This window comes from Myotis yumanensis, unplaced genomic scaffold (assembly GCF_028538775.1).
Source record: "Myotis yumanensis isolate MYYU_CA2020_CCGP unplaced genomic scaffold, mMyoYum1.0.hap1 SCAF_4, whole genome shotgun sequence".
NCBI lineage: Eukaryota > Metazoa > Chordata > Mammalia > Chiroptera > Vespertilionidae > Myotis > Myotis yumanensis.
The window spans coordinates 39,268,992-39,296,924 of NW_027223755.1; the positions used below are offsets into that span (position 1 = coordinate 39,268,992).

At 40.8% G+C, this 27,933-nt stretch overlaps 2 protein-coding genes across 6 annotated transcripts in view; one reads left to right on the plus strand and one right to left on the minus strand.

The window, feature by feature from the left end:
- Positions 1 to 217: 217 nt before the first annotated feature.
- HEXB (hexosaminidase subunit beta) lies at positions 218 to 27,304 on the plus strand. The gene is made up of 14 exons (XM_070412187.1): positions 218 to 524; positions 4,380 to 4,525; positions 8,119 to 8,184; positions 10,864 to 10,910; positions 11,172 to 11,282; positions 17,400 to 17,501; positions 20,398 to 20,527; positions 22,033 to 22,210; positions 22,764 to 22,850; positions 24,232 to 24,304; positions 25,086 to 25,260; positions 26,092 to 26,182; positions 26,579 to 26,683; positions 27,033 to 27,304. The coding sequence occupies exons 1-14, from the start codon at positions 286 to 288 to the stop codon at positions 27,088 to 27,090; spliced, it is 1,608 nt and encodes a 535-aa protein (XP_070268288.1). The 5' UTR covers positions 218 to 285; the 3' UTR covers positions 27,091 to 27,304.
- The window catches only part of GFM2 (GTP dependent ribosome recycling factor mitochondrial 2), a 63,410-nt gene continuing 43,454 nt past the window's right edge, over positions 7,978 to 27,933 (minus strand). For 2 of the 5 annotated variants that reach the window (XR_011471179.1, XR_011471180.1), the window contains 2 exons: positions 27,507 to 27,688; positions 7,978 to 10,505 (listed from right to left, as the gene is read on the minus strand). Coding sequence is in view for 1 of the 5 variants with exons in the window: in XM_070412185.1 (XP_070268286.1) it covers positions 27,560 to 27,688 (129 nt within the window). In the remaining 4 variants the exon portion in view is untranslated. Of the gene's footprint in view, positions 10,506 to 18,391; positions 18,592 to 26,286; positions 27,689 to 27,933 lie in introns of those variants that run through there. The other 3 variants (XR_011471177.1, XR_011471178.1, XM_070412185.1) reach the window with 3 other exon arrangements.

Genomic DNA, 27,933 nt, shown 5'->3' on the forward strand with positions numbered 1-27,933 from the left:
ACCCGGGAGGGGGGGAGGGGGAGGCGGGGGGAGGTTGATCGCGGCTTGGGCGCTGCAGGTTCAGGGAAGACCTGACCGCAGGAGCCGGTCCGGGCTCGGGCTGCGAGGAGGTGGAGCGCCGGCGGCGGCCTCCCGGGTACCACCCGCCGGGGGCGGAGTCGGGGCCGGGCGCGCGGTCAGCTGACCGGGTGACGCCCGCGCCGCGCTTCCTCCTCGGGGCTGGGCCGGGCATAAGGTGCGGCTGGAGCCGAGTCCGGAGGACCTCGGGGAGATCTGCCGAGCGCCATGGAGCTGTGCGGGCTGGCGCTTCCGAGGCTGCCCGGGCTGCTGGCGGCGCTGGCGCTGCTGGCGGCGCAGGTCCCCCGCGCCTTCGCCACGCGGGGTCCGGCGCTGTGGCCCCTGCCGCTGTCGGTGCAGATGGCCCCGCGCATGCTGCACCTCTCCCCAGACGACTTCCACATCGCCCACGACCCCTCTTCCAAGGCCAGCTCCTCCTGCACCATCCTGCAGGAGGCCTTTCGGCGGTGAGTGCCCCTGCCCCGCGCCCAGCGGCCGGGGGGCCCGGGACCGTGCGCGCCACCTTGGGGCGCTGTGCTGGGCGCGGGCGAGGGGGGACACGGGCGCCTCTCAGCACCTGCACAGGCGCCCAGCCCCGAAGGCGCTCTTGTCCCCATTTCACAGACGAAGAAATGGTCTCCGAGCCGGTGAGACTTGACCAAAGTCTAGCAGGTGCAGAGCCAGCTCGGAACCGGAACGACGCCCAAGCGCTTCCTCACCCCCCTGCCTTCGCCGGGTCAGCCTGGTGCCCGGGGACCCTGGTTTGCGTGTGGGACACTCAGTGGAGCAGGTTGCTCAGAGTCTGTGGCCATGCTCCCCTCGGAGGGAAGGAAAGGGTGGGGGGAGGGAGGGTGAGAGGAAGGGGAAACGGCAGCTTCGTATCTGAAGGGAGTTCAAGAGGAAGAGGAGTGCTTAAAGCCTGGGGACCCGGGTTCCTCAAAGTTGGTTGTTATTTATAGGCGGCTCCCAGCCACCCCCAGTCTGGTAACAGTTGGGATGGCGGAAAGCGCTTAGGTCGGAGCGCACTGCCTAACATACCCCTTCCCAAAGCCCTGTTCCAAGACGCATGATGTTCTTATCTAATGACTTTGGTCAGCGCTCCGTGGCATCTGACTTTTTGTCTCCCAGCAGCTGTCACGTGCTCCCAGCTGCTGTGTCCTCCTTTAGCAGCTCCCAGGCCGGGTGAATGGTGTAAAGGGGAGGCCGCCCACAGCCTAGCTTTGCTAACAGCACACAAAGCAGATTGCATTTGTGGAGATGGTTCATGCCACATGCTGTCTCCTCACTGCGGGGCGTGTGTAGGGGAGTTAGTGCCCTGAAGGGTTGTGACTAGGTCCTCTTGGTACTGCCTCCCCCCTCATCTCTCCCCCCCCCCCCCCCCCCATTTTGTCTCTGTTTCCAGTGGGTATTGTAGCCTAATTTACCTGCAGGACACCAAACAGTTGGTGGAAAAACGCAAAACTAGCTTAAGAATACCTGCTGGCCCCAGATGCTGTTAGCAGAGGGGGCTCATTCTCTCCTTCTTTCGTACAACTAAATGCATATTGTTAGCTTCATTTGAGACGCATACCCTAATGAGCCTTTATGGTCAGAGTGGCTAGAGACCAGGTGAAGAAGTAAAAACGAGGTGGTTGGTTGCCTTGGGGTATTGAGAAGGGAAGAGAACCTGAAGGTCATCTAAAGGAAGATCACGGCTGGGCACACATCCTCATACTGGCTTTGGGACTTGGTTTTTAAGGTTGGAGTTTCCTCTGGGCCGTCCCACTAGTCAAACAAGAACTTGGTGATATGCTGAAGTGAGGTGAGCATGCAAGAAAGCATGGGTGACAAGTCAGCAATGGTGAGGTAACCTGGGCTTGAATCAGCTGTGCGATGGTGTAAAAACAAGGCTTGGCATTCGGAGGCAGGGCAGGAGTTTGCCTCACTCATCCGTGCCCTGGGTGTGAAGCAGCTGTTAATTATACCCTGCCTTGTTAGGAAGCCGCTTGTAAAACAGCCCTTGTGGCTAAGACTTGCAAGCATTCAGGTGAGCGTTCTAGGAACTCAGGAAGGGCAGTGTCTGTTTCAGAGGAAAAGCATGATGGGTTGGGAAGATTTAGAGGAGGCGATCCAGAGCTTCCAGCCGCCGAGAACACACACAGCCTGGCCCCAGATTGTTCAGAATCCCGTGGCTCCTGTCTCTGCAGCCCGACTTCTGTAACAGACTTTGCTTTGGAGCAGTCTGCAGGCAGAGAGCTTGGTGCTTGCTCAGCTTCTGGAACCAGAGCCGTCATATGCTAGTTGTTTTTTAAAGATATTTTTTTTTATTGATTTCAGAGAGGAAGGGAGAGGGAGAGAGAGATAGAAACATCAATGATGAGACAGAATCATTGATTGGCTGCCTCCTGCATGCCCCCCACTGGGGACCGAGCTTGCAACCCAGGCATGTGCCCTGATTGTGAATTGAACCCTGACCAGGAATCGAACCCTTACTTCCTGCTTCATAGGTTGATGCAAAACCATTGAGCACCACCGGCCAGGCCTAGTCATTTTTTAGATGAACAAATAGCTTCACTCTCAGTTCCTAAAAGGCTGGATTAACCCACATACAGGCACACCTCAGAGATACTGTGGGTTCAGTTCCAGCCACAGAAATAAAGCAAGCCTTGCAATAAAAGAGTTGTAATCTGTATGCCTTCAATTTGTAAAAAACAAACAAACAAACAAAAAACTGTGAAGCACAAAAACGAGGTACGCCTGTACCTTGGACACCACGGCTTCTGAGCCCTCTGAGTTTGCTGCTCGAGTTTTAATACCCAGGGCCAGGATTTCCCTTATTTGGGACAAGCCAGCACCTAATTTGGTAAAATATACATAAGATTACTATTTTAACCATTTTTAAGTATAGATCAGTGATCTCAGTTTCCTTTTGAATCTGTCCAAGCCTTTCCATGAAAAGGGCCCTCAGCACCTTCTCCATTCCCTTCTCACTGGTTACCTTCCATACACTTCCAAATTCATCGGAACTTTCCTGCCTCTCCTCACTTTTGAAAAACACAAGATGTTCTTACACATAGGTAACATACACAGCCTTCTGGCTTATCCACACCTATTCAATATTTAGCCCTGGCCAGTGTGGCTCAGTTGGTTGGGTGTCATCCCGTTCACCAAAAGGTTGCTGGTTCGATCCCTGGTCAGGGCACATGCCCAGCTTTCATGCTCAATCCCCAGTCGGGGCCATGCAGGAGGCAGCCCATGGAAGATTCTCTCTCATCATTGCTGTTTCTATCTACTCCCTTCTTCTCCCTGAAATCAACAGAAGCATTTTTTAAAAAGCGAGATGCCCTTAAAAAAAAAAAAGCCACAACAAATACTTAAACAATCTAATCTTTTATCATATTTGTGTTTATTTAATATCCTCTTTCTCTGATACTTAGTAATAGCATATGTTACATTTGCAAGGCCCTAGTGAGAATTCTGTGGTCTGGCGATGTTTCTTGGAGGTTTATGTATTTGCATACTTCTGTTGGACGATAACAGGACCCTGACTCAGTCTGGCTTAGCAATAAGAAAGCCTATGATCTCACACATCAGGAAGTCCAAAGGCAGGGAGGATTTCAGGCACAGCTAACTGGCCCACCAGGATCCTTAGGAAATCAGTATTCTTTCCACCTCTGCTCTGCCGTCTTTAGTGTGGGTGCAACTGGTCCAGGTATCACATACAGAGAAAGTTTCCTTCTTGTGGCTCACATAGGAGAGGAAACTTCCTACTATACCTCCTCCCCACCCCATTACTGGTCAGAACTAGCTTGTACATGCCAGAGTTTGGATTACCATCACTGGTTTGATTATTGGCTCTCATTGGGGACTTCACATGAGTCACCTGGGAGTGTGGGGAACTCTGCAAATTCCCATGCCTGGATCCTACTCTCCCAAGACCCTGATTCTGAAGGTCTGGACATCAGTATTTTCAAAAAGCTTCCTCGGTGATTCCAATGTGCAGTTTGGGGTGAGGGCCTCTAGTTCAGGGGTGGGGAACATCTGGCCTGCTGGCCATCTAAGGCCCTCGAAGCTATTTGGTCTGGCCCTGCCAAGGCATCATAGGTGAGTTAATTAAATGTTTGTCCAAATATAGCAGGCTAATTTTTAAGTTGGTAATTTTGTGTGGCCTGAGAATGGTGTTATAAATATCCAAATGGCCCTTGGCAGAAAAAAGTTTCCCCACCCCTGCTGGACTAATAAGGAGTAGCGTGGATTTGAGGGGTCAATGACAATGTCTGCTACCACATATGTATTTAAAGCTTCAGTGGTTTACAGTTGGTTTGAATTTATTTCTCACACAGATATCATAACTATGTTTTTGGAGACCACCTGTTGTATCACCTCCCTGCTAAATTTCACCTTAAAGCGGACATACAGCAACTTCTGGTCTCAGTGGTCCGTGACTCAGAATGTGAAATGTACCCCAGTATTTCTTCAGATGAGTCCTGTGAGTACCTATGTAATGTGAATGTGTATTTAAAGCTGTTACAGATTTAAGTGCCAAAAGCAGTCTTCATGCCACGAACTATTGTGAGTTATTGGTTAGTGCACTTATAATTCCTATTTTTAAAATTACCATTAAAATCTGATGATAAAAGTGCTGTAAATGGAGGAAATAAATCCCGCATAACTCCAGCACTCAGTTTACCACTGTTATTTCAAATTTTGTAAAAAAGCAGTTAGTTTAAACATTTTACAAATATATAAACATGCTAGTGATATGAAAATGGATTTTGTACATGTGATTTTTGTATTTTGCTTTTTTTATATAACAATACATTATAAACATGTATTTTACTAAATGTTTTTCTATTTGTGAGACATCATTTTTAATGCCTAAGTAAGTCCTGTCACTGGATGTGCCATAACTAACTTGGTTAATCCCTTATTTTTGGACATCTAATTTCTTAACTTTTATTTTGAAGACAGATCTATGCTTATATTCATGATCTCTATTTATAATATAATTTGACACAAAGATAATGCAGAACTCTGGGAGAGGGGAAGTATTTCCTTTGCTCAATAATGTAATCAACATGTAGCTATATGATTTTTTTAAAATTATGTTGTTAATCCTCACCCGAGGATATTTTTCCATTGATTTTTTTAGAGAGAATGGGAGGGCAGTAGAGAGAGAGAGGAAAAAAAAATCAATGTGAGAGAGACATATTGATTGGTTGCCTCCCACAGGAGCCCCGACCAGGGCCCGGAGTCAAGCCTCAACTGAGGTACGTGCCCTGGACCAGAATCAGAACCTGAGACCCTTTAGTCTGCGGGCTGACACTATCCACTGAACCAAACCGGCTAGAGCAAGCTAAGTTATTTTTTTGTTGCCTAAAATATTCTCTATGGCTTTTCCCTAATTGTTTTAGAAGCAATTGTGCAGGCCTTTCCCATAGGGTGTACTGAATGGGAATAGTGTGGAATTATATCAAGGAATCAAAGAGGAGCAATATGAGGACGTGGGTGACACAGATTAGTGCAGAGAGAGCAGACTGGTGAGCTGGGTATAAAAATAGAAAGGATACTGTATATGAGAAAAGAGTGACTCCTCTGTCCTTAGACTGCCCCATCCTCGTGGTATAGATGAGATTTCTTAATACATTTCTCTTCAATACTGCAGCCGTTCTTGGAAGAGATACAGGGTAATTTGCCAACATTAGCCTGTGATTTCATTTGACAGTCAGCATTCAGACATAACATATGAATTAGGTTTTGCAATCTGAAGAAGATAGAGATGGTCATTAAATTATCAAGGAATCTTTGCTGACTGTTAGTAATACAAGGACATACATTCCAGAAAATAGAGACTGGAGAGTTACAGCTTATCTTCCATTCAGTTTTGCAAACCCTTTTGATTCTGAAAAGGGAGTTTCTTGAGACAAGCTGGTTATGAAATTTCCTCATGGAAGGATAAACTAGTTTTAAGTTTAAACAAGTTGATGATGATGATAAAAGTAACACACACAAATGGCAATAAGTTATCAGCAGTTGTTGCAGTGTGAGGAAATGTCAAAGGAAGTGATAGGTGTTCAGGCATTCTCTCCTCGTAAACACTGCACACCCTCAGAAACAGAAGTGGACTAGTTTCTACTGTAGAGAAATATTTACATGTATCAAGGGTGTTTGATACAATTTATTTGTGTGTTTATGTGTCAGTAGGAACACACACAGAGCAATCCTGTATTTTCATGTTATAGGTATTAAAATGCCTATGAAAAGCCTGATGTTTCTTCTCAGGACAATAGAGGGAGTTGAGTGGGCATCTCAAAGGAGACCTATAACATTTGAGAGTTTTTAAAGGAGAATGTATTGATGTTCTTTGTATGTACGCCTTTAAAACAAAAGTGCAAAAGTACAGGAAAGGGCCCTGGCTGGTGTGGCTCTTTTGGGTGAGCGTCTTCCTGTGCACCAAAAGGTGACTGGTTTGATTCCGGTTAGAGCACATGGCCAGGTTTCAGATTCGGTCCTAGTCGGGGTGTGTGGGGGAGGCAACTGATCAAAGTTTCTCCCTCAATCTCCCAAAAAAACCCAATAAATACATATATTTTTTAAGAGTACAGGAAGGGATAACTGAAGTCAAAGATGCCCCTCCCATTTCAAATCAGGGAGGTAATCATTGCTAAAACTAAAAATTTGGTTTTGAAATAAATATTGAAATTCTGTAGCTTATGTGTTCATTTAGAAAACAGTTTCTCCTTCTGCTTTATAATTGTGGTTTTTGCATTGAGTTGAATCAAAATCCTTTTTAATATCAGCCAGTCCTCAGTTTATTGGAAAATAATTGGCATCAAGTACATGCAACATGATAATGCTTTTAGATGACTGTGCTATTTCTGGGAGATTTCAAACTATACATAACATGGCAAAACATGTTTGTTTTTTAACACAGTGACCAATAGAACTGTGAGCTCTAGGTCAAGATTTGATATAGCTGGAGAGGAATCAAGATTAGATTGTAGTCATAATAGTGGTACTCTCCTTAGCTTGGACTTTAACTCATCACTTGGTCTTCTGATAGAAAAGGCTACCTTGTCAGAAGACTGTCACCTGAAAGGGTCACATGATTATTGGCTGTTGATAAGCCTCTTTTCGTACCTGCAGCCAACTATCTCGTCTTTGTCTGGATGGTGGTGGTGGAGGAAGCAGAGGGCGAGGATGTAGCCCAGATACAATATTGAATCTAACCTGCAGCCCTGGAGTTCTTTACTGTTTGCATCAGTCACCCTTTAGTTTTCTGTGCTGTCTGGTGCTTTACTTTACCTGTGGGGGCTCCACCCCAAACTGTAAAAACTATGATGACCATTGGGGCCACCTTTGGCAGAGTATGATTTCAAGGACTGAAAGATTTAGGCCCCCCTCCCCCGCCCCCAGGCCTAGTAGCAGCCAATTGGAGCCCCTAGATGAGTGTGAGCTTTTCATTGTGTGGGACAAAGCTGAATTGAGCTAAGGTTAGTTAGGAAGTGAGTCTTAAGGCAGATTTAGGGTGTGATTTGGGAAAGGTCGGTGCAGGGCAAGCAGAGAAGCACAGAAGGAGAAGGAAAAGAGTAGAGATAAGTCTGGTCTTGTGGGGAGTGGAAGATTTGAGTGATACCAGAGGCTGCACAAAGGAATTATGGGTATTGAGGAATGTTTGCACTTTTGACAAAGTCTCAGCTTAACCATAAACCCTACTCGGTTGACGGGCAGTTGGAGGTAATAACTCTCCTGGAGGGAAAAATGCGGAATCATGGAGATAACACCCAAGATCCCGACCTGAACAACTCAGCTGGCGAAGGGGGTGCTGTGACTCAGAGCTGAAGAGCAGAGGAGACAGGCTGGTGGAGTGTGTGGAGCAGGACCGAAGGAAGAGTTCAGTTTGGGGCATGTGGCGTCAAAGGAATCTAGGAGACATCTAAGTGACAATGTATGGGAGGCAGCTGGAGAAACAGGTCTGGAGCTCAGGAGAAAAGATTGGTTAGAAATACCAGTTACTTATTTAGAAAGTTTATTGTGTGTCTTTGAGGGATTAACACACTTGTTTTTTAATTCCCAATACAGATTCTTTAGTTGTCAAAGAACCAGTGGCTTTGCTCAAGGCCAACAGAGTCTGGGGAGTATTACGAGGTAAGATCTACGTAGTTTCATTGTTACTTTCCAGTAAAGAAAGATTTTCAGTTGGTGCTTTGGGAAAGTAAGCACAGCAAAACTTTGCTTCCTTAGACACTTGACAGAATGGCTTGTTGAATATTTCCAAAGTGATTTCAATTTGACCTTTTAAAAAAGCTTGAGGATTATTACATGCAGTGCTGTAATTCATTGACGCTATCAGAGCTGGAATGTTCCAGGGTTATACATGGCCCCAACCTGATCTGATTAGGGGACTTTGTTTCACTGTCACTTCTTGCTGCCTTTCCCCTCCAATTTTATTTATTTTTGGTTGTTTACTAAAATAAAAGTTCTCCTATATTTATTACTGAACCAACCTACTAGTACAGTAGCATACAAAGAGAAAACCATATTCCCAATAAAAATATGTCCAACTGTCCAGATAGTGGTGAAGTTTTCAGCTTGATATGGTAAGATGCTAAAGATTCTGACACAGCATGGATACATGTGCCATCTCACGTGGGAGTCCTTATAGCTCAGCCGGGTTCTTCTCCAGTGTCTTCTCTTGGGAGTCATATCTGATCTCATTACCAATTTTTATCTGAATGCCCTGAGGAATGGGACAGTGCTGCTTCTCTCTCTTGGCCAGGAATCACTTGATTCTGAGGGTCTTGTGAGAAAACATGGTAAGGAAGAGTCACTAGCACACACCATGAGCCACACAGGCTGGGCCCAAATAGTAAGTTTTAAAAAGGATCATTTTCTTTAACGTGAGCTAACCAACCAAAGTTACAGTACTTAAAAATAAAGGCAGCTTTGGGTTTGATTCAGGTTGAGCATTATCTCAAATACAATAATCACATATAAATAAATAATCATGTTTTATAGTCATAACAAAAATGGCATGATCATCTTATTTCAAAATAGAACATAAATATATCAATAGATACTATAAATGTAACTGCAATCATTACCATCTAGATCAGTGGTTCTCAACCTGTGGGTCGCGACCCTTTCACAGGGGTCGCCTAAGACCATCGGAAAACACATATATTTACATACTGTTTTTGTGATTAATCACTATGCTTTAATTATGTTCAATTTGTAACAATGAAATTGGGGGTCACCACAACATGAGGAACTGTATTAAAGGGTCGTGGCATTAGGAAGGTTGAGAACCACTGAAGATTATATATATAGTGGAACTTTGGTTCTTGACTTAATTTGTTCTGGAAGGCTGTTTGAGAAACTATTTGTTTGAAAACCAAATCATTTTTTCCCATTACAAACAATGTAAATGGAATTAATCCATTCCAGACCCCTAAATGATTCCGTTTTAACCTGTCTCAATCACTGTTTCTCACTGTTTCATGAGCACTTTCATGCCCTTAGCAACATCAGTACTCTTGATGGCCTCTTTATGCTTTAAAATTGTGCTAATCATCAATTTTGCCATGCCATACTCGGTAGCTGAAAGGTTCTGAGTGGGCCGAGGTCAAGCACCTATGACATGAGGCCGAAATGTATCAAAAGAAATTTTAATTCAAGCGCCTCGGTGCAGGCGGGCTGAGTCCGAGAAGTCCGCCCCCACTGAATGGCGGGCAAGGCTTTTATCAGCTTCTGCTGGCTGCAGGCAGTTTCTGCTGACACACAGAGCTTGACTGGCGGGTCGGTCCTCCTAGTGCCAGATATAAGTTGGGACTTTATAGTTTTATGGTGGTTTGGGGGCCTTTTTGCTCTTCTTAAGTTTAGGTACCTTCTAAAGTGTCTATATTTTATCATACCTCTTACTCATAGTGCTAAAAATTTATTAGGAACTGGCATTTTGTTTTACTAAATCACTATTCTTTTCTGTGTCTATCATTCAGACAAAACAGGCTATGGGAACAATGAAATAAAGCATCTTTATTATAGCAACAGGATTTTTAAAAAAAATTGAGCTTTGATTTTAGAAAATATGTAGAGGGTAAAGGTATAACACTATACAGGGTGTCCCCAAAATGTATACACATGTTGAATGATTATAAAGTGTTTATTAACATACAATTCATTTTCAAAATTTAAAAGAATCTACAGAAAAGAATAATATTTTTGGTCAACGCCTGTTTTCAAACTGATGACCGTTCTGGTCCAGGCACTGCTGATAATGCAAAGCAATGGAATCGCAAATAATCAAGAATTATTTCGTTTGGTATTTGTGTGCCTTCAATTCGTCCACTGTTGCTGTTTTTGTGCCATAAATGTTATCTTTTATGTATCCCCATAAAAATGTCTAGTGGATAAATTTTCTTTGTTCAAAGTTTAGTCTGGCTTCATCCATTATTTCAAATCAGTTAAACCTGAAAAGGAATGAAAATTCAGTGAGTTATCATCTGTTAAAGTGTGTGTATTGTGTCCCCCCCCAAAATGTAAACACACTTTGAATAATTATAAAGGCCTTATTTGCGCTTCAACTGGATTTTCAAACTTCCAGTAGCATTTAGGATGAATTTCCTTTGTTTAAAGCTTAGCCTGGCTGAAAAGAAACATAAATTGAACTAGCAGCTGTAAAGTGTGTATACGTGTTTTGGGACACCCTGTATTTAATTTTATTTGCTTTACCTGGTCATGGTTCTGTGTTGGGATAATACAACTTTTATTGTTTCAATTTGTTATTTTGTAAATTATGCAATAAATTATAAATTTTACTTTCCCTAGGTTTAGAGACCTTTAGCCAGTTAGTATATCAAGATGCATATGGGACTGTAAGTATGATTATCATATGTTAACAACATTTTTGGATAGACATATTACTACAAGAAAAATGCAAGCTTTTTAGCTATTTATTACTTCTTGAAGATTTCTTCTCCCCAAATATTTGTTAGCTGGTAAATGTAAATTTCACACTTTTTTTGGCTCTAAATTAATATATTGTATCCAATACTTGCATAGATAGATGTAGTCTTTTTTGAGCTCATGTCAAGAGAAATTTCTGAAAATAAGTCAGAATTTATTTTTTCTTACAGTTCACCGTCAATGAATCCACCATTAGTGATTCTCCAAGGTTTCCTCATAGAGGAATTTTAATTGATACAGCCAGACACTTTCTGTCAGTTAAGACCATTCTTAGAACTCTGGTAGGTAATTATTCTAATCCATTGTGCATTCTGAAGATGTGTCCTTTTATGTTGTTACTTTGTCGGTTATGCTATTATGTAGGTTGCAGTGGGGGATTCATTTTTTATGTACTAAGTGTAAGCACTGGGCTCTCTTCTCTCTCCCTTGTGAAGTATATTTCCTCAGCTGAAGTAGAGACTCCCCTAGGGAATCACCCTATTGTTTTCATGGGGGGAGAGGGAGAGGAGAAGAGAAACTCCCCAAGTTTAGCCAGGATTAAGAGAAAGACAGTTTTAACACTGCCCATTGGCTCTCTTTGTGTACTCCCATTTGTCAAACCGTGGGTCTAGACTTCTGGTTAGGAATTTGTGGTCACTGTACCTCTAGTTAGTGCCCTTTAATTTTGTGACCTCCACTTACTCTTTTTATAGTGACATAAAGGTCTGGGAACTGCATTATACCCAGGGAAATGTTCCAAAGCAATATGGAACCTCGGGTGGTCAGAGCTGGCTGCCAGGCTGACAATAACTGTTTTCTCCTGTGGACTTTTTATTGGTTCATCCCTGTCGTCACTGCCAATTTGTAGCAGTGGGAGGTTTTCCTCCCACGTTTTTCTGCACCTTCACTTGATCATTTACAAACACACCATATTATTATTATTTTAAAATATATTTTTATTGATTTCAGAGAGGAAGGGAGGGCAAGAGAGAGAGAGAGAGAGAGAAACATCAATGATGAGAGCGAATCATTGATTGGCTGCCTCCTGCATGCCCCCTACTGGGGATCAAGCCTGCAACCCGGGCATGTGCCCTTGACTGGAATGGAACCCGAGACCCTCCAGTCTGCAGGCCGACGCTCTATCCACTGAGCAAAACCAGCCACACACCATATTATTAAAAAGTTATTTTTACATTTATATTAATACCTATTAATACCCTGATTTTTTTCCTACAAAAGACATTAGTCACTTTTATGGGGGGGGGAAACGTGTAGAATAAAAACTTCATCCAATATAGATATTAATAAGATAAGTAGTAATCCCATAATTTACCAAAGATCAACATTAAGTTTTCATGTCCCATTTATCTCATTTTAGACTTAAAAAATATATTAACAAATAATGTGACTTTTTAAAAAACTTAAATGGGATTATACTTTGCTATCTTTAAAATACAGTTATGGACATCTTTCAATGAAAGAATATATAAGATCTGTAGCAGCGGTTCTCAACCTATGGGCCGCGACCCCTTTGGGGGTCAAACGACCCTTTCACAGGGGTCACACCTAAGACCACTGGAAAACACATATAATTACATATTGTTTTTGTGTTTAATCACTATGCTTTAATTATGTTCAATTTGTAACAATGAAATTGGGGGTCACCACAACATGAGGAACTGTATTAAAGGGTCGCGGCATTAGGAAGGTTGAGAACCACTGATCTATATCATCTTTTTAAACAGTTGAATGTTCCATTTTATATACTGTGATATGTGCATTTAACCAGTTTCCTGCTGATGGACATCTAGGTTAATTTATTATTATCACAAAGAGCACTGCAGAGTAAGTGTTCCTATATTTGTACACTCATCAGGATTATTTCTAAGAATGTGAATCTCTGGGCTTAAAGACTATACATTTTATATTTGGTACGGACTGTCAGACTGCCTTCTAGAGAGGCCATTGTATGCTTGGCCAACACTGGGACACACCTTCGCTACATTCTTTGCTAATCTGGTGATGAAGTCTATCTCCTTGTTTTAATTTGCACTTCTTTGATTTTTAGTTATTATAAGCCTCTTTTACTTACTAGCTATTTGTATTTTTTGCATTGCAAACAAGTTAATTTTCAATGCCTGTTTTGTCTTCTAGAACATCAATTCCTTGTTGATTTAAAAGCTCTTTAATGTTATATTTGTTTATAGATATGTCAGTGGTACTGTTATATACTTGCTTATATTTATAATATTTTTATCCATATATTATTAAGTTTTCTAAATTTGTTTTTTTTAAACTATGTTAATAGTATAGTGTCTTTTGCTTGTAAGAAGTTTTAACTTTTTATGAAGTATTACCTTTCAATCTTGTCTTTATGTTTTTGACCTTGGGAGGTATTCTAAAAAAAGCCTCCAAAACCAGGGTATAAATATAAAAAACAATTTATTTTAATATTATATTTTTTTCTTATTAAGTTTTTGATTCAGTTAGAATCTAGTGTATTATGGGTGATTATTTTAATTTCATTTTTCCCCAATGGTTACCCTGTAGTACCAACATCATTTTTGAACAATCTACAGTTTTCCCACTGCCTTCAATATCATGACGAGCAAATACTAAATTTCATAAATGCACAAATCATTTTCTGAACTCTCAGTCTGTCCTACTTACCAGTTTATCTTCTTAGGCCAGCATAAATGGTTTTAATTTCTATAACTTTGGAAGTTTTTTTCTTTTTGACATAATTTTAAACTTACAGAAAAGTTGTGAGAAGAGCGCAAAGGACTCCCATATACTGTTTACCCAGACAAGTCAATTTAAAAATTGTATCAGATTTGCCTTATTCCAGGTTGCATATGAGATGCCCCAGTACCCTTTAATATTTGTTTGGATTCCCTAAAAAATAGCACTTATCTCAATAACAACAGCACAACCATCAAAAACCGGGAAACTGACATAGTACTACCATCTAATCCCCAGGCCCCATTCCCATTCCCATTCCCTCAGTTGTTCCAATAATCCTCTATCGGTTCAGCATCCAATGCAGGATCAGGGGTTGCATTTACTGGTCATGTCTCTTTAGCCACCTTTAATTTAGAACCATTTATCTTTCCTTGTATTTCCAGACCATGACATTTTTTAAAGAGTACAGGACAATTACATTGTAGAATATACTTCAGTTTGTCTGTTTTCCGCATGATTAGATTCAGGCTGTGCATTTTTTTAGCAGGAATAAGGCAGTAGTGATACTCTGTTCTTCTCCCTGCATGTCATCTATTCCATTACTGGTAATGTTAACTCTTATAACTTGACTAAGATGTCATCTGCCAGGTTTCTCCAGGGAAAGTTAATTAAAAGGTATTTTGTATTTATTAATAAGTAACTTAGTATCTTGTGGAACAATATTTTGAGAGTACAAAAAATTCCTGTTCTTCAACCAGCATTTACCCACTAGTTTTAGCACCCAGATGATTCTTGCCTAAATCAGTTATTACTAAGTTGGCTGCCAGGTGGTGATTTTCTAAATTCCATCATTCCTTCTATGTTTATCAGTTGGCCTGGCATCTATATATATAAAAGCCTAAGCGACTGGCCAACTGGCCGTTAGCTATGACGCACACTGACCACGAGGGGGCAGAGACTCAACGCAGGAGCTGCCGAGTGACAGCAACTTTGCAGAGTGCTCTCTTGCACTTCGGGACCCCTAGGGGTATGTCAGACTGCTGATGTCGGACTGCTGGTTTTGGCCCGATCTCCACAGGCCAGGTCAAGGGATCCTACTGGTGCAGAATCTGTGCACTGGGCCTCTAGTTTTACTGTAAGATAGAGTTTCTCTAAAAGTATTTATTTATTTATTTATTTTATTTTATTTTATTTTTATATATTTTATTGATTTTTTACAGCGAGGAAGGGAGAGAGACAGAGAGCTAGAAACATCGATGAGAGAGAAACATCGACCAGCTGCCTCCTGCACATCTCCCACTGGGGATGTGCCCGCAACCCAGGTACATGCCCTTGACCGGAATCGAACCTGGGACCCTTCAGTCCGCAGACCGACGCTCTATCCACTGAGCCAAACCGGTTTCGGCAAAAGTATTTATTTTTAAATCAATCTGTACTCAGGGATTACTGTTTGTTTGTTTTTTTTGAGGGGACTGGAGTTGTTACTATCCCTATTTAATAGTCAAGTTGTCACCGAAACCGGTTTGGCTCAGTGGATAGAGCGTCGGCCTGCGGACTGAAGGGTCCCGGTTCGATTCCGGTCAAGGGCATGTACCTGGGTTGTGGGCACATCCCCAGTGGGAGATGTGCAGGAGGCGGCTGATCGATGTTTCTCTCTCATCGATGTTTCTAACTCTCTATCTCTCTCCCTTCCTCTCTGTAAAAAACCAATAAAATATATTAAAAAAAAAAAAATAGTCAAGTTGTCTCAGTGTTGGCCAGCAGGAATCCTAGCTGGCTCCTGTAGCCTAATGGCATGTCTTCTTCAATCTTTGAGCAATTTCTTACTTTTTAGCACATAATATCCCAGGCTTACCTTTTCTCTTTCCCAGTCCTGGACTCAGACTTTTCTCTAAGCAATACTTTGTGAATGTATTTTGAAACCAAGACCTGAGCTGTAGGTGTATTCATTGCTTCTAGGCCCTTTCAGCAGACCGAGCTATAAAACATATGTGTGTATGTTTATGTTCATTTATGTGAGCAAATACATACATCTTTACCTATTTATATATCTATATCAGAGGCTGACAAACTATAGCCCAAGGACCAAATCCAGCTAGTCACCTATTTTTGCAAATGAAGTTGTACCGGAATAGAGCTATGTCCATTTGTTTATATATTGTCTTGCCTTACAACTGCAGGATCAGTTGTGACATAAACTGTATGGCTCCAAAATAAAAATATTTACTATCTGGCCCTTTATGTAAAATGTTTGCCATCTCCTGATCTTTATTAAAAACCATAAGAAACTCCCTTCTCTGACAATGCAAATCCTGCCATTACTCTCAACATATTCCTTTGTATAATTCCCTTGTACGTGAGCTATTTCCCAAATCCACCAGCAAATCCCTTTGGCCCTGATGAAGGAGAAGGCAATCTTTAAATTTGATTATCTGGCAGGGCAAATATCCCACTTTATTGTTTTTTACCTTTTTAAAATAATCTACTTGCCCTGGCTGGTTTGGCTCACTGGATAGAGCAGTGATGGTGAACCTTTTGAGCTCGGCGTGCCAGCATTTTGAAAAACCCTAACTTAACTCTGGTGCCGTGTCACATATAGAAATTTTTTGCCCTAACTGAGCCAAACCAGTTAGGGCAAGATTTATATTTTTGATACTTATTTTATATATTTAAATGCCATTTAACAAAAAAAAATCAACCAAAAAAATGAGTTCGCCTCTCACCTCTGACATGTGTGTCATAGGTTCGCCATCACTGGGATAGGGCGTCAGCCTGGGGACTGAAGGGTCCTAGATTCGATTCCGGTCAAGGGCATGTACCTTGGTTGTGGGCACATCCCCAGTAGGGAGTGTGCAGGAGGCAGCTGATCGATGCTTCTCTCTCATCGATGTTTCTAACTCTCTATCCTTCTCCCTTCCTCTCTGTAAAAAATCAATAAAATATTAAAAAATAATAATAATCTACTTATATTTTATATAAACACTATAGGCCTGGTGCACAAAATTCGGGGGTGGGGGTGTCCCTCAGCCCGGCCTGCAATGACGCCAGCATCCCGTGCCCCGGCCGGCCACTGGCCAGAAGCCCGCCCAACTTCCCTCCCTCCATGAGCCGGGGCGCATGGGAAGCTGGGGCTCGTCGCCGGGGCAACGCCAGCAGTGTCCACCACCCCGGCCACTATGGGCACCGCCATATTTGTGACGGAGTGATGGTTAATTTGCATATTGCCCTTTTATTAGATAGGACTATTAATTCCTCTAGAGTAAATATGTCAATTTCCCCTAAAACTTCTGAGATTTTGATTAGAAGTGTACTGCATTTGTACCATATTTCTCTTATTTCTAAGGAATGGGTTGGCACTCAAATCTTAGAATGGTGGTAATTACAAGCTCTGGAACTTGAATGAATGCCTCCTTTTTCTTCATAGCAGTAGGAGCAGCCAAGAACTATTTCCATTCTTGGCTGATCCCCAAATACTTACTGGGAATGGATAAGCTTGCTCCCTTCTCGTAGAGCTCACTATTTAGAATGAATACAGATTCCATATTGGCTTTTCTTTTTGAAATATGGCATGCCATATAAAGTATATAAGAAATAGGGTTTATACTGCTTCCACATTCTTTCTTTACTGAAAATTTTAAAAGGAAGCAGACACATTGGGAACAGTCCTGAGTGGAGATATGTAAATTGGATTGTGTGTTATATCTGTGACATATAATTTTTTAACATTTTTTTTGCAGGATGCCATGGCTTTTAATAAGTTTAATGTTCTCCACTGGCACATAGTCGATGACCAGTCTTTCCCTTATCAAAGCACCACTTTTCCGGAGTTAAGCAACAAAGTGAGTAATTTATGTTGTAGTCTGTTTACAAAAAGTTTTGGTAGCTTCATTAGAAATTTGTAGCTTTAATGTTTCTGATGGATAGAATTAAAGTGTAAAAGTTAGATATTTGTGGTTTTAAATGTTTTTTTACTAGGCTGTGACTTAGCATTTTATTTTTTTATTTTTATTTATTTTAAAAATATGTTTATTGAGTTCAGAGGGAGAGAGAGAAACATCAATGATGAGAATCACTGATCAGCTGTCTCCTGAATGCCCCCTACCGGGGATCAAGCCCACAACCTAGGTATGTGCCCTTGACTGGAATTGAACCCGGGACCCTTCAGTCTACAGGCCAATGCTCTATCCACTGAGCCAAACTGGCTAGGGCTGACTTAGCATTTTAGATCTATAAAACTGTTCCATTTTTATAATTGTTATTATAAATGTAAACAATCTGTAGGGGCTATATAAATAAAATTTTAAAACCTTAATGAATATAGGAAACCTTGACACATTTCATGATTCTCATACGGTTAAGAAATTATATTTATCAGGTAGTCCAACTGTTTATTTGTTTTAAACAATTATTTTGAATTCTCTAAATGACTTTCTTTTTCTCTCTGAAAAACTACCAGAAGTAGGAAATTGTAGAAATCAGAACGCCTTCTTAGAAAATAATGGTAGTCTCAGAGTGTTCAAATTGATTGTATTATAGACGAGTGGAGATGGGAATGAGCTTCAGTATCATCTACTTTAACCCCATATAATCCAAAAACAGTAACTGAGAAGCTATATGCCTTGTCCCAAGTTGCAGTTAGGAAGGGGCAGAACCAAGACTCAAAATTTCATTCTCTGTCCATAATTCCAAAGCTTTCTCCAATGTTACAACACAGTATAGGCTGAAATGCTAGCAGCACTCCTGTTTGTGTTTGCTTTTGTTTTACTTTTTATTATGGAAATTTTTAAACATCCATAGAATAATTTAATGAATTTCCATGTCCTCATCACCCAGCTTCAATAGTCAGTAGAAGCCAATCTTCTATCACCTGTACTTCCCCACCAGTATTCTGAAGCAAATCCAAGACGTCCTATCTCATTTGCGAAGGGGCTGTTTAAAAGCAACAACAAAAAACACCAAAACGTTATTGCAGCTAAAAAAATTAAAAATCTAGACAGCCATTTCCCAAAGGCCTTTTTCTTAAAAAGAAAAAATATTGCATTGAGGTACAAGTAAGGTCCATACATTGTGGTCAGTTCATATAGAAAGGAGAACAGGAGTGGGATTGGGGGGTGGTGGGGTAGAGAGGCTGGTTGCCTCCTGCATGAGCCCTGATGGGGAACAGGGAGCAAACCACAACCCAGCTACAAACCCTTGACCAGGAATTGAATCCACAACCCTTTAGTAAGTTCAAGGTCTGATGTTCTAACTGCTGAGCAATACCAGCCAGAGTCTATCTCTCTCTCTCTCTTTTTAAATATATATTTTTATTGATTTCAGAGAGGAAGAGAGAGGGGGAGAGAGATAGAAACATCAATGATGAGAGAGAATCATTGATTGGCTGCCTCCTGCATGACCCATACCATAATGTGGATTAAGCCTACAACCCGGGCATATGCCCTGACCAGGAATAAACCATGACCCCCTGGTTCATAGGTCAATGCTCAACCACGGAGCCACTCCAGTTGGGCTTTTTTTCCCTTAGAATTTGTTATTTTTTGATGAAGAAATTAATTTGTCCAAATAGTTTCCCATAGTCTGGGTTTTGCTAATTGTATTCCCATAGTGTCAACATGTTCTTCTGTATTTACTTTAAACTGGTGCACTGGATATTAGATCTAATCTTGATTAGACACAAATTTGATTTGGGGAATGGGGCAAGGCTAATTTTAGGAGTTGGGCATTTATATTTATATATTACACATACATTTATATATTACTAGAGGCCCGGTGCACGAATTCGTGCACCAGTGAGGTCCCTCGGCCTGGCCTGCAGGATTGGGCTGAAACCGGCTCTCCAACATCCCCGGAGGGGTCCCAGATTGCAAGAGGGTGTAGGCCAGACTGAGGAGGGATGGGGGAGGTTGGCCAGCTGAGGAGGGACCTTGGGAGAGCTCCAGGGTGTGTCCAGCCCATCTCGCTCAGTCCCGATTGGCCGGACCCCAAAAGCAAGCTAACCTACCAATCAGAGCGTCTGCTCCCTGGTGGTCAGTGCATGTCATAGCGAGTGGCTGAGTGGCCTTAGTATATTATTAGCACATTACACTTTGGTTGAACAGATTACCGGACACTTAGCATATTAGGCTTTTATTATATAGGAGGATATTTATACCTTGAGAAATGTGCTACAGTAATACCTTCAATGGACCTTTATCTTTAGTTACAACCAGTATTGAGTTCTAGTTTTTCAAGTGACCTATAAAGAAACTAAGGGTAACCTTAAAGAAATAGCTGGTCACTTACCAGAGTGTTTCTGGGGGAATTTTTAAAGCTGATAGTATTTAAAGTGACTTTAAGAGAAATAGTTATGCTTTGTAGTAACCTGTAAACTTTTATTCTAAGTTGCCAAGGGCAATGTATTTCATTTTCAGAGGTTTCACTTTGAAATCAAACATTTTATTTCTGTCTTGTATGGTTACATGAGGTTGACACAGAATAATGGAAGACATTCCTGAAACAAGAGGGGTTAAGATAGATCCACAGTAAATGTGGAATTAATCTAAAGTATGCTGAAAGCTTATGGAGATAAGATATGGTAAGTAATTTAAATGAGTCATGCTACATCACATGGAACTATTTAATACATTGTGATACTGAAAAAAATCAGCTATGAGATATCAAATTCCAATCAGGACTGTTAACAGTTTTCAGGATGCATTTCATACATTTAAATTTTAATCAACGTGGTTTTTACAGGGAAGCTATTCTCTCTCTCATGTTTATACACCAAATGAAGTCCGTGAGGTGATTGAATATGCCCGATTACGGGGGATTCGAGTCATACCGGAATTTGATAGCCCCGGACATACACAGTCTTGGGGAAAAGGTACGTGTTTTATGAGTTGCAAAAAGTGAACATTTGATGTCCTGCATCTCTTATTTTATGACTTGGTGTTGGCTCATTTTGTTCTTCGTTGTGATTTACACTATTGACAGATAATAATTCAGTAACTATTATGTGTCTGTTGTGAGCAAGTTGCTGTATCTAGGCACTGCCTAAAGTATACAAACAGGATAAAGGAAAACATAAAAAGTGACTATGACAAGTAGAACTCAGTAAGTGAATTCAAGAAATGGTTTATCGCCCTAGCCAGTTTGCCTCAATGGATAGAGCGTCGGCCTGCAGACTGAAGGATCTGGGTTTGATTCTGGTGAAGGGCCCATGCCTGGGTTGCAGGCTCAATCCCCAGTAGGGGCCTGCAGGAGGCAGCCAATCAATGATTCTCTCTCATCATTGATGTTTCTCTCTCTCCCCCTTCCTCTCTGAAATCAATAAAAGTCACACACACACACAAAGAAATGGTTTTATGGATGAGCCAACAATTACAATGCTTCTGAGAGATTAAAGAATATATCTGTGTTTCTGGTGGAGGGAATAACATGAGGAAAGGCAGAGTAGGAGGAATTTTTATTACAGGGTGGTTAAGAACGGGCTCTGGAGCCAGACTGCCTGGGCTTGAATCCTGCTTCTGCTGCTTATAACTGAGTGACCTTGGGCAAATGATAGAACATCTCATCCTCAGTTTCCCCATCTCTAGAATGGGAATGTTAGCAGTAGTTACCATGTAACTTTTTGAGGATTAAATAATGAATGTAAAGCACACAGTACAGCCACTAACATTTATAACTGTTCAATAAGTACTATTAGGGTAGACATGGAGAATAGTGGGAAATAAATCTGGAAAAGTGCAATGGAGAGGTCTTGCCTGAGGAATGTGGTCTCTTCATCAGGATACCTAGAAACCAGTGAAAGTTATAAAGCAGAAGAGTGACACGAGGGAGCCACACTTCAGGAAAACCGAAGTGAAAGTGACAGATTGGAAGGGGAAAGATACTGAAGTCCTAATGGAAAATAATGTACAGAACTGGGAGACATTTTGGAAAAATAATCCATAGAATTTGGCAACTTATTGACTTTAGGAGGAAGGGGAAGAGCTATAGACTGGGAGGATTGTGGTGCCCTTACCAGAATACAAAGATCAAGAGAAGCTCCTGAAGGAGCTTAGGGAACATAAATTTAGTTTTTGTTGGATTGTATTTGAAGTGCAGATAGGATAGTGAAGTTGAGCTTTTAATTGTGTTGAGCAAGGAATCTGAAATATGGCTGGAAGCTCAAGCAAGAGTTGGGGCAAGCTGAAGATTTGGGAATCATTAGTCAAGATAATATTTGAAGTGGATAAAATCTCAGGCTGATGGAAAGGAAACAAAGAGGTACCGGGATAGGATTCGGGAAACAGCTCTCCAACAAAAGGAAGTCTGTGGTCATGTGCTAAGCCATATCTTTGTAATCAAATTACTTTTTAAGGAAAGAATCTTCTTGTTTTTCCCCAGGTCAGGAAGGTCTCCTGACTCCATGTTATAGGTCCCATCAGCCTGAAGCTTCTGGACCTATAAACCCTACTTTGAATACAACTTACAGTTTCCTGTATAAGCTCTTCAAAGAAATCAGTTGGGTGTTTCCAGATCAGTTCATTCATTTGGGAGGAGATGAAGTGGAATATGATTGTTGGTATGACAATTCTTTAAAACCCTTATTTTCTTTAACCGTTGCATTTGAAGTAGGTTTAAAGGCCTCCACATGGAAAGGAAAGATTTAGGATATCATCTCTGCTTGCACGGTTTTCATTTGGCAACACAACTCCTGAGATGGTGAATTTGGGGTGGTATGAGAAAACAAAACCTTTTAGGAAGGAGAATCAAAACGCAGAAGAGAATGGAGACTTAACAAAAAAGGACTAGAGTGAATGAAAACAGCTTTAGTGAAAGAGGGCAGTGAGTAAGTGAGGGGGATTTTTCAAATAAAAAATCCTCTTTGCGAATAGCCATAAATGGAGGAGAGAGGCAGGAGGTAGGGAAAGCCATTTTTACAAGAAATCAGCTTCTGGAAAAAATTATTTGTTGTGGAAAATAAAGATAACTCATAACTAAGTTTTTAAGTTTATTTTTACTCTACAACTTTAACAGTTTTAAATTGGCACAAATGATGGTAAGATGTACGCTGCCTTAAATAGATTGGGCATATCAACTAATGAAATTTTAATTGTTTTTTGTTTTTTTTTAAGGGAGTCCAATCCAAATATCCAGACTTTCATGAAGCAGAAAGGCTTTGGCACTGATTTTAGTAAACTAGAATCTTTCTATATTCAAAAGTAAGTTACTTGAAAGCCTACTTAATTTCATCAATGCCTTTTGTAAAACTTTTAGCTATGACTAGTACTGCTTTATTTTCTCTCCACCCCTTGCTAAAGTGTAGATGTTGTATACTTTGCATGAAAAATCATAAAGATGCAAGCATGGTCCACTGCTTTCTTCAAATCAGTTAACATGGTAACTCTAAGCCTTTTGCAGTAACGATAGGACAGCAAACGTGTTCTAGGAACTCAACTGAAAGCCCTTGGCTACCCTATGAAGTCCTCACCACCATCCAGCCCCTGTAATTCATTTCCAGGACCATTTTTTTACTTTATATCTGTCCAGTACAGTAGCCATGGCCACATGTGGCTATTTGCATTTAAGTTAAAGGAATTAAAAATTCAGTTCCTTAGTCACATTAGCCACATTTCAAGTGTCCGATAGCTGGATGGCGTTAGTTAGTGGCTCCCATATGGGAAGGTACACAGACAAGAACCCTTCCACCACTGCAGAAAGGTCTACTGGGCAGTGCTGTTCTATACGAGGGACCGGTACACTTTTTTCTATAAAGGCCAGAAAGTAAATATGTTAGGCTTTGTGGGCCACATCTGGTTGCACTTTTTTTTTTTTTGAATACTTTACAAATGTAAAAACCATTCTTGGCTCCTGAGCCACACAAAAACAGGCTATAGTTTGCCTGCACTGGGCAAGCCCAGATTCTAGTCTTTTCCTATTTAGCTTTTTGTATGATACATTTTTTTTTTTTTTTTTATCCTGCAGAGTTCATGGCATTGTCTAAATATCAGGAAATACTTATGGACTGATTGTCAGGAACTGTTAAGTGTTATTTAGATGACATTATAGTCTAGATCAGTGGTTCTCAACCTTCTGGCCTTTTAAATACAGTTCCTCATGTTGTGACCCAACCATAAAATTATTTTCGTTGCTCCTTTTATGAATCGTAATGTAAATATCTGATATGCAGGATGGTCTTAGGCGACCCCTGTGAAAGTGTCGTTCGACCCCCAAAGGGGTCACGACCCACAGGTTGAGAACCGCTGGTCTAGATCATAGTTCCTAAGATACCCATGAAATTACTAAAGATTGTTGTTTGTACATTTCCCTGTTAGCTGCCCTGTCTTCCTATTTTGGGCGCAAGCTTATTAGCTCATTCATTCAGCAGATGACTGTTAAACCCCTCTGCTGTGTCAGCTTCTGAGCCATGTTCTAGGAAGGAGCCACATGGCTTATCACCAAATTTAGCAGGTTCTGCTATAAAGCTGTGCTATATTGAAAGGTACCTCTCAGTGTTTCAGTCCTTGGTAGAAAATATGCATGCTTTCAACATATTGTTAAGCTTGTGATCTGAAATAACTTTTTTCCCTCCCCCAATGGTAGGCTTTTGAATATTATTTCAACTCTAAAGAAGGGATCCATAGTCTGGCAAGAGGTTTTTGATAATAACGCAAAGGTGAGAAGTATGAAAACTACATTTGACTCTGATACTATGACAGGCTTCATGTTCTAATATCTCCATTCCCCAACACTATAGGGAAATTAGCTTCCTGTTCCATTTAAACTTTTATTAGGCAGTAGCTGTGCACTGAGGCCAATATTAATGGTGTTTGTTTGTTTTTTTCCATTTACTTCACTCTTTCATGCCTCCTCCTCATCTTTTCCCTCATCTCCTGCCATCTCATTAATCACAAATGGGAGTACTTTGAAGCTCCTTTTTTTTTTTCAGGAAAGGGCAGAACAGATAAGAACAAATGAGTCTTCACTGCTATTAAGGTAGTTTTAGGTAAAATTGCCAATGTACACTTTTTATTTTACATGGCATCTCTCTAATTCTTAGTCAGAATTCTTTATTTTCCTTTGGGGCAACTGAGAATTTGCAACTCCAGCAATTAGTATGAGCTTTCCCGAAGGGCTGTTGGCATCCTCACAGTTTGAAAGTAAGTAAAACAATAGTGTGGTAGGATGGGACTAAAGCCTTGGTTCATTACACCTGTATGGTGTCATAAATAGGCAAAAGTTAAGTATCCAACCTGAAGGTTAATGCAACTTCTAAATTTAAGTCTCTATAAGAAATAGCATTTGACACTAACTTAAGAGGAAGGGTAAAGATGACAATGTTTAAGTTTTTCAAGGATCTTAAAGTTAGTTTTCTAGTTACAAGTCTTGGACTTTAAATATCACCTACTGAATTTGCTAGACCTAATAATATATATTGCAATTTTTAACTTTAATAGCTTCAGCCAGGCACTGTAGTTCAAGTATGGAAAGAGCAAAATTATGCTAAGGAACTGAGTTCAATCACAGCAGCTGGCTTCCCTGTGATCATCTCTGCTCCGTGGTACTTGGACAGGATCAGTTATGGACAAGACTGGAGACTATACTATGCAGTGGAACCTCTCAATTTTAGTGGTAAGTGAAGCAACATCATTACCCGGATTTTCTTCACTCCCCTCCCCCTCCAGGAAATCCTTACCTCGGTATTACCTACTAACTCTCCTCCCTTTTATGTTTGATCCTTGGTTTTGTGTTTACTTAAAAAGGAAGGCCTCAGTGTTATTTGAAATGTGAAATAAACCAAATCCTTACCTAAATAAAAGAACTTCAAAAGTGGATTCCCTTAGATTTTATCTCAATTTTCACGGATGAGTCTTGTTACTCTCTACCTACATTTTTTCAGTCCTCACCTGAGGATGTTATTACTGTTATTGTTTATTTTAGAGAGAGAGGGAGGAAGAGAGAGAAACAGCGATCAGTTGCCTCCCATACACACCCTGACTGGGGATCAAATTCACAAACTAGGTATGTGCCCTGATTGGGATTAGGTGCTAGGTAGTTGGTCTCTTTTTTACTACCAAGAGACAGATATCAAAGACAGGAGTGGTGGTCACTAGTATTCCAATTTGTGTTTCCTTGTACACTATTCATAGGCAACCAGGGGAAAAAATGTTTCTGGTGACCAAATCAGTTTGCAGAAAACCAATATAAAATGGTATCTTTAATACTGGCCCACCACATCCTTGACACATGCTAAAAAGCACTGTGTGAACCACAGGGTCGGGGGCAGGAATAAAGTTTGCCACCTTTTCTTGTGCCACTACCATGAAATCTCCCAAGATTCTGCTGACACAGGAGAAAAACGCAGCCCCAGGACAAAGATAGAGGCAATACTGACTTATCCTTCTGTTTCTAAGCCTTAAGCTGCAACTACTAACGTACATCAATCCAATGATTTTAATGTAGGTACTCAGGAACAGAAACAACTTGTCATTGGTGGAGAAGCTTGTCTGTGGGGAGAATACGTGGATGCAACTAACCTCTCTCCGAGACTATGGTATGGAATTTAAGTGATCACATTTGAATTAAGGTGCCTTAGGTTTTCTTCTCCATCCAAGTCGGAAAGCATTAGGAATTCTCTCCCCACGCACCCCCGCCCCCCCTGCCACATAAGACTTAGATCAGGGGTCCTCAAACTATGGCCCGAGGGCCACATGCAAATACAAATATTGTATTTGTTCCCATTTTGTTTTTTTCAAAATAAGATATGTGCAGTGTGCATAGGAATTTGTTCATAGTTTTTTTTTAAACTATAGTCCGGCCCTCCAACGTTCTGAGGGACAGTGAACTGGCCCCCTGTTTAAAAACTTTGAGGACCCCCGACTTAACTACTCACTTCTTTAAGAATGAATGAAATTAAAATGCTTTGGGAGACATATGGTTTACATTTTAGGCCTCGGGCAAGTGCTATTGGCGAGAGACTCTGGAGTCGGCAAGACGTCAGAAGTTTAGATGATGCCTACAGAAGACTAACAGTTCACCGCTGCAGAATGGTCCGGTAAGTCTGCTTTTCACGCTGGTATATTATTAAGTCCAGGGTGACTTTTAACCTTATACACTGTTAGTTTGCTTCTTGGGTATTTTTGCTATAAATAGAAATGTATATAATCTAAGAAGTAGTGACTTAATTAGGGAATAATACCTATAAGAAGAAGATATATTTGGAATTAACAACTGTTTTATAGCTATGTTAAATTTGGACCTCCATCTTGAATCACTTTTAACAATATTTTAAAAATAATGAATGCTATGGTTGGTGATTCTGATTTAAACTACTAAGTTTTTAAGATGGAAATGAGTGATATCAATCTAAAACATCTTTTATTTATTCTCTATCTGTTCTACAGACGCGGAATAGCTGCAGAACCTCTTTTTACTGGATATTGTGACAATGTATTGAAATGATTTGAAACTAGGAGGGGAAAGGGCCCAGAGCTGTCTACTACAATCAACTTGGTTTTGAAATCATGTAAAATTAAGATTTGGTACACTGTGTATAAATATCTTTGTATTGATTGAACTGCTACCTTACACATTACATATACAAGACTGGCATATTTTTGTGAGAGAAGCTTAAAAAAATAATATAACTTGGTGATATTACTCACTATATTCCAAAGAGCTGTGTCTTTACTGACAGTAATAACCTCGGTATAGTTCGGGTACATTAACTCTCAACATCAAAGCACATTTCTCATGACATAAAGTAGAATGGAAGCTATGATGCCACTGTCAGTTTTAACTGAGATTTTTCAGTCACTTAAAGAATGTACTGAAACAGTAACTTGTCCAATAAGTAAAGCAATAAAAATTGTTCTTACTAAAAACGAATAGATAGGTGCTCCTGAACTTCTCCCCAAGGACCTCGAAGCACTTAGGTCAAGCCACGTCTTCGTTTGAGCAGCGTACTTTGGTCTTGAGGATTCATGGCTTGGTAATTAGAGAGTTCTAAGGTAAACGTAGCTGAGCCTGATGTTAGCGTTCGAAGCACAGTTGAATAACCCTAATCAAAACAATTCAAATCAGTTATCTCTTCCAATTTAAGCCTCAAATTTCTCTTCCTGCCACTTATCTTTTGACCAGTACCAGAAAAGGTGATTAAGTAACTTAACTATATCACTTCTTCAAATGGTCATTGAATAATTTTTCTCAGGAAAAATTTGAAACGTGGACAGAAAACACTAGTGTGTTTCAGGTGTCTTCCCTGGTCCCGGCATCTGGTAAGATGACTGCCAGCACTCAGGTGCT

Bases quoted from the DNA above. Each gene is read 5' to 3' on its own strand.
- HEXB (XM_070412187.1), top strand. From the start codon at position 286: ATGGAGCTGTGCGGGCTGGCGCTTCCGAGGCTGCCCGGGCTGCTGGCG. The intron at 22,851-24,231 runs GTAAGTTACTTG...CCCCAATGGTAG, and splicing joins GAATCTTTCTATATTCAAAA to GCTTTTGAATATTATTTCAA. The intron at 25,261-26,091 runs GTAAGTGAAGCA...ATTTTAATGTAG, and splicing joins GGAACCTCTCAATTTTAGTG to GTACTCAGGAACAGAAACAA.